General features: G+C 44.4%; 1 protein-coding gene across 1 annotated transcript in view; it reads left to right on the top strand.

The window, feature by feature from the left end:
- Window positions 1-12673, top strand: part of LOC128838515 (cytochrome P450 4V2-like) — a 67496-nt gene extending 54823 nt beyond the window's left edge. Inside the window, 3 exon segments of the mRNA XM_054030768.1 lie at window positions 1632-1766; window positions 2260-2439; window positions 12483-12673. Of these exon segments, the coding sequence (XP_053886743.1) occupies window positions 1632-1766; window positions 2260-2439; window positions 12483-12673 (506 nt within the window).

Raw genomic sequence — 12673 nt, 5'->3', positions numbered from 1 at the left:
TTACAAGGATGAACATGGGGGTGCTGGGTGTTTCCCCAAGGTACAAAGCATTACACCGTGAATTTGTGTTTATTGCATGTGACCTGTCCGTGACTTTTGCTAAAAATACCCAGGATTAAATTGTAGCCTTAATAATAAATAATAATGGTAGTTGAAGAAAATCACAAGAATAAATATTTAGACAAATGATTCAAACCCATAAGTGTAACCCACAGCCCTAAAAGGGAGATATCTCTTTAAGAGATCTGTAGAGGGGAGGAATGAGTTGTGTCTGGGTCATTGGTGCTAGGCAGATGCACAATTAACTCTCCACACTCAGAAGTTTCTGGAATTGTGGGTGGTAATTTTGGGTATGCTCAATAGGTTCCCTGTTACTAGACTCAAACTCCATGAGGGCTAGTAGTCACGGCAGCTGCTTTACAAAAGGCCCCGTGCCTTGTGTGGGTTGGCAGAAGCTGAGCCACAGGAGCTGAAAGCAGGCTATGTTCATTAATTCTGAAGTATTTTGCAGCAGGTTTTTTTAATCTGTATACTTAAAGTGAGTGCTCAGTTAATTAGTTAGCTGACTAGCTAACATGGCCGGCATATGACCCCCCCACCCCTCTGGGGATGCTAGCCATGCAGCCCTGCCCCTTCTACCTGAGGTCCCGCCCCTATCACCCCTCCCATCCGCCACAGCACTGAGCTCCCCCACCTCCACAGCTGAAGGGGCCCCAGCCACCCCCAACACCAGCTTGGGGAAAGGGCAGAGCATGGGCAGGGCCAGGACTTGGCTTAGGGGAGTCTTAGCCTCCCCGGCCTATTATACCCACGCCCATGCTAGCTAACTGAGTGATTGCAGTAGAGGAAAAGGAACAGTCTGCATGGATTCCGGTTGGAGGTTTCTGCAAGCAAGAGGAAAGAAGTTATTGCTGCAGTGCTTCTAAATCAGTAGCCTGTAACTGAGACTCAGGTGAACTCAACCTTAGCTTTTGGAACTCTTGACTTTCTTATCACTGTCTTTCTGTGGGTACTGACCTGTTTAGATTTAATTTGTTTTCTTTATTTTTGTTTATGTATAACTGCGAAGATCATGTATATGGATTATAAAGGAGCCATGTTATGTTATAGAAATTAAGTTGTTATTATGACTATTATTATTATGTTTTTGTCTTTATAAAGTTGGTACTTAACTTAATTCTTAAGTCCTTTTATTCTTTTTGGACTTGAATGTGGGGAGGTTGATCTTGTGCAATCCTTGCTGAAAATCCTCAGTGACTGAATTCTAGGTCTCCAGGTGCTTTTCTATGGGAGTTGGGTTCTTTTAGGCACTGGAGAAGGGCAATGATATAAACTCTAGCCCATTCAAAGGTTACATAAGCCCAGTGGTGGAGTTGTAGTTTTGTCAGCATTTAAGAGAGTTGGGAGCCCCTTAAGATAGAATCATAGAATATCAGGGTTGGAAGGGACTTCAGGAGGTCATCTAGTTCAGCCCCCTGCTCAAAGCAGGACCAATCCCCAACTAAATCTCTAAATGGCCCCCTCAAGGATTGAACTCACAACCCTGGATTTAGCAGGCCACTGCTCAAAGCTTGTGTCTTTAGTCTGATTAGGACAGTTGTTTCTCACACCCCTGTTGTGATTCTAATCAGGGAACTCTGACCAGCCTGTCACAATGGATGACTTGAAGAAGCTCCGATATCTTGAGTGTGTTGTTAAAGAAGCCCTTCGTCTCTTCCCTTCTGTTCCATCCTTTGCCCGGACCACAAGTGAAGATTGCCATATTAGTAAGTAGTAGTATTTATTTATTATTATTTTTTATTTTCACAGTGTGTAGGAGCCCCTGCTATGTATCAGGACCCATTTAGGCTAGGTACTGTACAAAGAAAGTACAAAAAGATGTTCTTTGTCCCAAAGGACTTACAATCTACATATTAGACAAGGGAGAACAGATGGATACAGACAGACCAATGTGGAGTACAAGAAAGCAATAAGACCCTATTGGTTAGCAGGTTAGGCTCTTATGTCAGCACAACAGCAGTCTAGACATTGTCAAGTTTTTGAAGGGCTCGCTGCAAAAGAGAGTTTTGAAGGAGGACGATGAGTTAGTTTTGTGGATGTTTACGGGTAGTAGATCTCAGCCTTGTCTGTATTCATCATTTTTAACTATGAGAAGTATCTGCTGTCAAGGTGTTGTACAAGTAAAGAACTGTTTTTGTGCTTTGTATCCATTTACAGGAAGCCACTTATTTCACTGGCATGTTGATTCTTTTTTTGCAGAAGGATTTAAGATACCAAAAGGTACACAGGTAGTCGTTGTTACTTATGCACTGCACAGAGATCCAGAGGTTTTCCCAGACCCGGAGGAATTCAGGCCTGAGCGATTCTTCCCTGAGAATTCTAGTGGAAGGCATCCATATGCATATGTGCCCTTCTCTGCTGGATCCAGAAACTGCATTGGTACGTAGTTGATAAAAGCCGAAGCGTAATAGGCCTCTGTCGGGAGGGTGACACTGACCCTTAACGAAGGAAGAGATTAGTGCACTTAAGACTGGTTAGTTGACCTCCCCTCCCCATTAGACTTAAAAGAGGGTACTTGGGCCCTAGAAGGAAGGAGACCTGGTGAGCCAGAGACATGGAGTATCAAAGCTTGAGAGGAGTCAGAGACAGGAAGCAACAGGAAAGAGCTGTCAAGCGTTGCTTGGGAGAGCTACAGAAGACCTGGTAGATACAGCTGAGTTCTGAGGACAGCTGGAACAGAACTGCTGGTGAGAACTGACTGAAGTTGGGATCCTGATAAGCAGAAGGCTTGGGCATTGGCCCCTAGGCAAAAAGGAAAGATCCAGCTTCTCCTTGGATCAGGAGAAGCTGAGCCTGGAAGCAAGAGGGTGGACTCTGGAGGGATGTTCCCTGAGCAGGGGTGGGGCTCCCAGACAGGGAGACCTGGGGAATAGAACGCTGCGGGGAGCTCTCTTGTGGGACACCTGACTTGGGGGAGCCATGGGAAGAATCATGAGACTGGTCACTCTCTGGTGCATTGCCTGGAGAACGGGCCCTGGATCAGGGGCCAAAGGGTCTGGGAAGACAGTGCTGCTGTTGACTCCCAGGTGAGTAACCTGGAGGTGTTGTCCATGAAGAGGGGAATGGAAAAATAGTTGCACCTTTATATGTTTACTGTGGGTTTGTCAAGAATGGTTTTTCTACAAGGCTTTTGGGGGAATGAATGCACTAGTATAAATTACTCTGAGAGGCGGGCTTTGTATTGGACACTGAAAGACTGTTTCCTGGGTAAACAAAAAGGGGAAACAGAGGCAGTGGTACCTGTCATGCTGTAGCCTGCTGCTGGAGGGTGCTGTGTAGCGTGCCCCAGGCAGGGTTGCCCCTTGATAGCCTTCATACTTGGTTATTGAACTTACCACTAAGTCTGGTTAGATGAAGTTACCTTTGCTGCAGTACCCACAGCAGAGCTTATGCATTCAAATGTCAGTGTCAATCCTGCGTGCTTAATAACTGAGGCAGAGCAATTCTTACTGATACCTCATTCTTCAGACTGATGTCATATTTACATTTTCTTTCTTCCCATGGGGTTCTTCAGAGTACACTTTGTTTCCTCCTTACTGGGACTTGATCCACATGTAACTCAGTGTCATGCTAACATCCATTCTGGCTCAAAAGGGCTGGACATGGTTCCCTTCAGACTTCAGAGTCACTGAGGCTAGGTCTACACTACCCGCCTGAATCGGCGGGTAGAAATCGATCTTTCGGGGATCGAATTATTGCGTCTCGTTGGGACGCGACAATCGATCCCTGAATCGACACTCTTACTCCACCAGTGGAGGTGGGAGTTAGCACCATCGATGGGGAGCCGCGGAGGTCGATTTTGCCACCGTCCTCACAGCGGGGTAAGTCGGCTCCGATACGTTGAATTCAGCTACGCTATTTGCGTAGCTGTATTTGCGTATCTTAAATCGACCCCCCCCTGTAGTGAAGACCTGCCCTGAGAGACACCTCAACAGCTCACTAGGGAACAGCATGAGGCACTCTTTTTCTCCCTCCCCATGGGATACATTTGCTGGCGATACTATGATCCCAACCACCGGTGGACTGCAGGCTGGAGGGGAAAATTTAAGACCCCCCCCCCTTTGGTCTTCTGCAGTAACTGCTGGGGTGGTCACTGAGCTCCTAAAACTTGTAAGCTGTTCAGGGAAGGGACTGTGTCTGCACTTGTTTTTCTGAAGCACCTAACAAAGTTGTAAAAAGAAGAACAGGAGTACTTGTGGCACCTTAGAGACTAACAAATTTATTAGAGCATAAGCTTTCGTGGACTACAGCCCACTTCTTCGGATGCATATAGAATGGAACATATAATGAGGAGATATATATACACACATACAGAGAGCATAAACAGGTGGGAGTTGTCTTACTAACTCTGAGAGGCCAATTAATTAAGAGAAAAAAAAAAAAAAAAAAAAAAAAAACTTTTGAAGTGATAATCAAGCTAGCCGAGTACAGACAGTGTGATAAGAAGTGTGAGAGTACTTACAAGGGGAGATAGTCAACGTTTGTAATGGCTCAGCCATTCCCAGTCCTTATTCAAACCGGAGTTGATTGTGTCTAGTTTGCATATCAATTCTAGCTCTGCAGTCTCTCTTTGGAGTCTGTTTTTGAAGTTTTTCTGTTGTAATATAGCCACCCGCAGGTCTGTCACTGAATGACCAGACAGGTTAAAGTGTTCTCCCACTGGTTTTTGAGTATTTTGATTCCTGATGTCAGATTTGTGTCCATTAATTCTTTTGCGTAGAGACTGTCCGGTTTGGCCAATGTACATGGCAGAGGGGCATTGCTGGCACATGATGGCATAGATCACATTGGTAGATGTGCAGGTGAACGAGCCCCTGATGGTATGGCTGATGTGATTAGGTCCTATGATGATGTCACTTGAATAGATATGTGGACAGAGTTGGCATCGGGGTTTGTTACAAGGATAGGTTCCTGGGTTAGTGGTTTTGTTCAGTGATGTGTGGTTGCTGGTGAGTATTTGCTTTAGGTTGGGGGGTTGTCTGTAAGCGAGGACAGGTCTGTCTCCCAAGATCTGTGAGAGTAAAGGATCATCTTTCAGGATAGGTTGTAGATCTCTGATGATGCGCTGGAGAGGTTTTAGTTGGGGGCTGAAGGTGACAGCTAGTGGTGTTCTGTTATTTTCTTTGTTGGGCCTGTCTTGTAGGAGGTGACTTCTGGGTACTCGTCTGGCTCTGTCAATCTGTTTTTTCACTTCAGCAGGTGGGTATTGTAGTTTTAAGAATGCTTGATAGAGATCTTGTAGGTGCTTGTCTCTATCCGAGGGATTGGAGCAAATGCGGTTATATCTTAGAGCTTGGCTGTAGACAATGGATCGTGTGGTGTGTCCTGGATGGAAGCTGGAGGCATGTAGGTAAGTGTAGCGGTCAGTAGGTTTCCGGTATAGGGTGGTATTGATGTGACCATCGCTTATTAGCACAGTAGTGTCCAGGAAATGGACCGCTTGTGTGGATTGATCTAGGCTGAGGTTGATGGTGGGATGGAAATTATTGAAATCATGGTGAAATTCCTCAAGGGCTTCTTTTCCATGGGTCCAGATGATGAAGATGTCATCAATGTAGCGCAAGTAGAGTAGGGGCGTTAGGGGACGAGAGCTAAGGAAGCGTTGTTCTAAGTCAGCCATAAAAATGTTGGCATATTGTGGGGCCATGCGGGTACCCATAGCAGTGCCGCTGACTTGAAGGTATATATTGTCCCCAAATGTGAAATAGTTGTGGGTGAGGACAAAATCACAAAGTTCAGCCACCAGGTTAGCTGTGACATTATCAGGGATACTGTTCCTGATAGCTTGTAGTCCATCTTTGTGTGGAATATTGGTGTAGAGGGCTTCTACGTCCATAGTGGCCAGGATGGTGTTTTCTGGAAGATCACCGATGGATTGTAGTTTCCTCAGGAAGTCAGTGGTGTCTCGAAGATAGCTGGGAGTGCTGGTAGCGTAGGGTCTTAGGACAGAGTCTACATAACCAGACAAGCCTGATGTTAGGGTGCCAATGCCTGAGATGATGGGGCGTCCAGGATATCCAGGTTTATGGATCTTGGGTAGCAAATAGAATACCCCTGGTCGGGGTTCTAGGCATGTGTCTGTACGGATTTGTTCCTGTGCTTTGTCAGGGAGTTTTTTTAGCAGATGGTGTAGTTTCTTTAGGTAATCCTCAGTGGGATCAGAGGATAATGGCCTGTAGAATGTGGTGTTAGAGAGCTGTCTAGCAGCCTCCTGGTCATATTCCAATTTATTCATGATGACGACAGCACCTCCTTTGTCAGCCTTTTTGATTATGATGTCAGGGTTGTTTCTGAGGCTGTAGATGGCGTTGTGTTCAGCATGGCTGAGGTTATGTGGCAAGTGATGTTGCTTTTCCACAATTTCAGCCTTTGCACGTCGACGGAAGCAATCTATGTAGAAATCCAGTCTGTTGTTTCGACCGTCCGGAGGAGTCCATGCAGAATCCTTTTTTTTGTAGTGCTGGTAGGGAGGATTCTGTGGGTTAGTATGCTGTTCAGAGGTATGTTGGAAATATTCTTTGAGTCGGAGACGTCGAAAGTAGGATTCTAGGTCACCGCAGAACTGTATCATATTCATGGGTCTGGAGGGACAAAAGGAGAGGCCCCGAGATAGGACAGACTCTTCTGCTGGGCTAAGAGTATAGCTGGAAAGATTAACAATATTGCTGGGTGGGTTAAGGGAACTACTGTTCTGGCTGCTTGTGGCATGTAGCAGTTTAGATAGTTTAGTGTCCTTTTTCCTTTGTAGAGAGGCAAAGTTTGTCTTGTAAATGGCTTGTCTAGTTTTTGTAAAGTCTATCCATGAGGAAGTTTGTGTGGAAGGTTGGTTTCTTATGAGAGTATCCAGTTCTGAGAGCTCATTCTTAATCTTTCCCTGTTTGCTGTATAGGATGCTGATCAGGTGGTTTCGCAGTTTCTTTGAGAGTGTGTGACACAGTCTCTCAGCATAGTCTGTGTGATATGTAGATTGTAATGGATTTTTTACCTTTAGTCCTTTTGGTATGATGTCCATCTGCTTGCATTTGGAAAGGAAGATGATGTCTGTCTGTATCTGTACGAGTTTTTTCATGAGGTTGATGGATTTCCATTCCATACGGCTAAATGCAGTGCCTTGCATAATGACAAGTTTCAGAGTAACAGCCGTGTTAGTCTGTATCCGCAAAAAGAAGAACAGGAGTACTTGTGGCACCTTAGAGACTAACAAATTTATTAGAGCATAAGCTTTCGTGGACTACAGCCCACTTCTTCGGATGCATATAGAATGGAACATATAATGAGGAGATATATATACACACATACAGAGAGCATAAACAGGTGGGAGTTGTCTTACTAACTCTGAGAGGCCAATTAATTAAGAGAAAAAAAAAAAAAAAAAAAAAAAAACTTTTGAAGTGATAATCAAGCTAGCCGAGTACAGACAGTGTGATAAGAAGTGTGAGAGTACTTACAAGGGGAGATAGTCAACGTTTGTAATGGCTCAGCCATTCCCAGTCCTTATTCAAACCGGAGTTGATTGTGTCTAGTTTGCATATCAATTCTAGCTCTGCAGTCTCTCTTTGGAGTCTGTTTTTGAAGTTTTTCTGTTGTAATATAGCCACCCGCAGGTCTGTCACTGAATGACCAGACAGGTTAAAGTGTTCTCCCACTGGTTTTTGAGTATTTTGATTCCTGATGTCAGATTTGTGTCCATTAATTCTTTTGCGTAGAGACTGTCCGGTTTGGCCAATGTACATGGCAGAGGGGCATTGCTGGCACATGATGGCATAGATCACATTGGTAGATGTGCAGGTGAACGAGCCCCTGATGGTATGGCTGATGTGATTAGGTCCTATGATGATGTCACTTGAATAGATATGTGGACAGAGTTGGCATCGGGGTTTGTTACAAGGATAGGTTCCTGGGTTAGTGGTTTTGTTCAGTGATGTGTGGTTGCTGGTGAGTATTTGCTTTAGGTTGGGGGGTTGTCTGTAAGCGAGGACAGGTCTGTCTCCCAAGATCTGTGAGAGTAAAGGATCATCTTTCAGGATAGGTTGTAGATCTCTGATGATGCGCTGGAGAGGTTTTAGTTGGGGGCTGAAGGTGACAGCTAGTGGTGTTCTGTTATTTTCTTTGTTGGGCCTGTCTTGTAGGAGGTGACTTCTGGGTACTCGTCTGGCTCTGTCAATCTGTTTTTTCACTTCAGCAGGTGGGTATTGTAGTTTTAAGAATGCTTGATAGAGATCTTGTAGGTGCTTGTCTCTATCCGAGGGATTGGAGCAAATGCGGTTATATCTTAGAGCTTGGCTGTAGACAATGGATCGTGTGGTGTGTCCTGGATGGAAGCTGGAGGCATGTAGGTAAGTGTAGCGGTCAGTAGGTTTCCGGTATAGGGTGGTATTGATGTGACCATCGCTTATTAGCACAGTAGTGTCCAGGAAATGGACCGCTTGTGTGGATTGATCTAGGCTGAGGTTGATGGTGGGATGGAAATTATTGAAATCATGGTGAAATTCCTCAAGGGCTTCTTTTCCATGGGTCCAGATGATGAAGATGTCATCAATGTAGCGCAAGTAGAGTAGGGGCGTTAGGGGACGAGAGCTAAGGAAGCGTTGTTCTAAGTCAGCCATAAAAATGTTGGCATATTGTGGGGCCATGCGGGTACCCATAGCAGTGCCGCTGACTTGAAGGTATATATTGTCCCCAAATGTGAAATAGTTGTGGGTGAGGACAAAATCACAAAGTTCAGCCACCAGGTTAGCTGTGACATTATCAGGGATACTGTTCCTGATAGCTTGTAGTCCATCTTTGTGTGGAATATTGGTGTAGAGGGCTTCTACGTCCATAGTGGCCAGGATGGTGTTTTCTGGAAGATCACCGATGGATTGTAGTTTCCTCAGGAAGTCAGTGGTGTCTCGAAGATAGCTGGGAGTGCTGGTAGCGTAGGGTCTTAGGACAGAGTCTACATAACCAGACAAGCCTGATGTTAGGGTGCCAATGCCTTAGCTTCCTTAGCTCTCGTCCCCTAACGCCCCTACTCTACTTGCGCTACATTGATGACATCTTCATCATCTGGACCCATGGAAAAGAAGCCCTTGAGGAATTTCACCATGATTTCAATAATTTCCATCCCACCATCAACCTCAGCCTAGATCAATCCACACAAGCGGTCCATTTCCTGGACACTACTGTGCTAATAAGCGATGGTCACATCAATACCACCCTATACCGGAAACCTACTGACCGCTACACTTACCTACATGCCTCCAGCTTCCATCCAGGACACACCACACGATCCATTGTCTACAGCCAAGCTCTAAGATATAACCGCATTTGCTCCAATCCCTCGGATAGAGACAAGCACCTACAAGATCTCTATCAAGCATTCTTAAAACTACAATACCCACCTGCTGAAGTGAAAAAACAGATTGACAGAGCCAGACGAGTACCCAGAAGTCACCTCCTACAAGACAGGCCCAACAAAGAAAATAACAGAACACCACTAGCTGTCACCTTCAGCCCCCAACTAAAACCTCTCCAGCGCATCATCAGAGATCTACAACCTATCCTGAAAGATGATCCTTTACTCTCACAGATCTTGGGAGACAGACCTGTCCTCGCTTACAGACAACCCCCCAACCTAAAGCAAATACTCACCAGCAACCACACATCACTGAACAAAACCACTAACCCAGGAACCTATCCTTGTAACAAACCCCGATGCCAACTCTGTCCACATATCTATTCAAGTGACATCATCATAGGACCTAATCACATCAGCCATACCATCAGGGGCTCGTTCACCTGCACATCTACCAATGTGATCTATGCCATCATGTGCCAGCAATGCCCCTCTGCCATGTACATTGGCCAAACCGGACAGTCTCTACGCAAAAGAATTAATGGACACAAATCTGACATCAGGAATCAAAATACTCAAAAACCAGTGGGAGAACACTTTAACCTGTCTGGTCATTCAGTGACAGACCTGCGGGTGGCTATATTACAACAGAAAAACTTCAAAAACAGACTCCAAAGAGAGACTGCAGAGCTAGAATTGATATGCAAACTAGACACAATCAACTCCGGTTTGAATAAGGACTGGGAATGGCTGAGCCATTACAAACGTTGACTATCTCCCCTTGTAAGTACTCTCACACTTCTTATCACACTGTCTGTACTCGGCTAGCTTGATTATCACTTCAAAAGTTTTTTTTTTTTTTTTTTTTCTCTTAATTAATTGGCCTCTCAGAGTTAGTAAGACAACTCCCACCTGTTTATGCTCTCTGTATGTGTGTATATATATCTCCTCATTATATGTTCCATTCTATATGCATCCGAAGAAGTGGGCTGTAGTCCACGAAAGCTTATGCTCTAATAAATTTGTTAGTCTCTAAGGTGCCACAAGTACTCCTGTTCTTCTTTTTGCGGATACAGACTAACACGGCTGTTACTCTGAAACTTAACAAAGTTGTGTATATTCAAAAATAAACAACTTTTGGAGAATTGTATGTGTTATATAGTTGGTGTGACATCAAAGGAGCTGTCCCTTTATGGATCCTTAGTCCGGAGGCACTATTCTACCACATTAACTATGAATGGTGCAGAGTATTGAGAAGGCGGCAAATTTCTGTTCTGATCTGATTTCATTTTCAGGATTTCATTCCATTTTGAATGGGTTGGTCTCAATGCCAGAAGCACCACTGTAGGCAGAGCTCTCAGCAACAGCTGTTGCGACTCTTCTGTCAGCAATGCAAAATTATAGTCGACATTCTCGGGGATCCAAATACAAATGAAGTTAATTTAAAAAAAATAAACCCAAAACAAACTAACAAAGCCAAAGATTACTCTTTATTCTTGATCAGATTGTTGTGCATTGAAAGAGGGAACTAACTTATCATAATCAGGCTAATTATTGTTTCTAGTGCACCCAAATTGTTGTAGGTGTTTTCCAGGCATAAAGATTCCTGCCTAGGCAGCTTGCAGTCTGAACAGACAATGTACAGAGAAGGGGTTGAGGGAAGGGAGAGAGACACTGTCAGAGTTCAGGGCAACTGCACACATTTTTTCCCCTTATGACCTATTCTAGGCTGCCAGCTCCTCAGCCATCACATCTCTGGGGTGGAGACTCATGACTCTCTCCCTCCTGACCAGGGTTTTTCCAGGTTGCAGAGTTCCCTGCCTACTGTGAATTTCCCAGCAACTTGGACTACCTAAGCAGAGCTGCTTTGATTTTCTCCTCAGAGACTATAAACAGCAAAATGACCCACCGTTATAAGTTATCACACAGCTATTTCTAAGCAAGCACACTTTTTCTTAAGGTAAAAGCATTACAGACAAAACATATTAAAAACAAAGAAAGAACCTACACATGTGCTAAAAAACTTATCAAAGATTATCCCCATCTCCTCAAGGGCTCTGGTTGATGTCAGTCCTTCCAACCCTTCCCTAAGGATTGGGGCCCTTTCCGTGGACAACAGGTCCTGTCTGTTTGCTGTATCAGAAAGAAGGCCCTGAGTCAGTTTAAATTCAGACTATTTATCCAAAAGTCCTTTCTTTGTCTGTTGGCCTCTGGAGAACCCAGTCTGAACTAGTATATGCGGGCCTCTCCAGGTGGTGGTAACTCACTGGAGGCTTTCCTATCTGAGTGAATTTGCCTTATCACCTTGCAACTGTTCTTAGTTCCTGGAGGGGCTGTGGTTACCTCTCCTGTGGAATTACATACAATCCCTGGCCCAGAATGATACATACACTTAATATAGTAACATCTCCTAAAGATATTGCAGGAAACTGCCATATCTCTCACAGACAGCACAACACAACTTTTAAAATCCTCTGCCTCTTTCTGTATAATCTTTGGCTAACTGTCTGGTCTGTGACCCTTGTCAATTTGCTTGGTTCCTTTTCCTTTTTAATTCTATTTCCCACCCCCCTCCACTTTTCTCTTAAACCTTTGAATATTTGTTTAATTTATCCCCTCCCTATTTCACGAGCACACTCTACTTTTAGGATAAAATCGAAATCAACAAAGCTCTGTCTTTTTCCTTCTATCTGTGCTCTTCCTCTTCCTGCCATCCATGTGCTGTGATCCTGGAGCTAAGCCCTTCTCCTCCTCCTCCTCATTTAGGCCTATATGTGACATAACAGGGTCACATTTTGTATTAGCTTTTCCTCCATGATATAGGGCCAACTTTAAGCTCCTCTTGCTCTGAGGCCATGAATATTTTAAAGCTGATTCTTTCCTGCTGTAGATATGGAAGGAAACAGATCTATCACAAATCCCATTCTTGGTAACATTTGTACTATCCTGAATTTGGCCCATATTGTAATCTTTGACTACAGATACACAGTTATTCCCTGCTGCATTTTGTGGGAAATCTTTAAGTGTAATTATGACGGCTGTTAGTACTAAACTACTATTGTTTATATTCCAATATAACCTGAAGGCCAACGCTTTGCACAGATGGAAGAGAAAGCTGTTCTAGCCATCATCCTACGGCGCTTTTGGGTGGAGACAAGTCAAAAGAGAGAAGAACTTGGTTTGGTCTCAGAACTAATTCTTCGCCCAAATAAGGGCATATGGATCCAGCTGAAGAGGAGAAGAGAGTGTGTGTCAGAAGAAGAAAGCTCACAATGA

Source organism: Malaclemys terrapin, chromosome 5 (assembly GCF_027887155.1).
Source record: "Malaclemys terrapin pileata isolate rMalTer1 chromosome 5, rMalTer1.hap1, whole genome shotgun sequence".
NCBI classification, from domain to species: Eukaryota; Metazoa; Chordata; order Testudines; family Emydidae; genus Malaclemys; species Malaclemys terrapin.
Note: the sequence above shows the minus strand (reverse complement) of the source record. Positions and strands in the feature narration are given on the sequence as shown.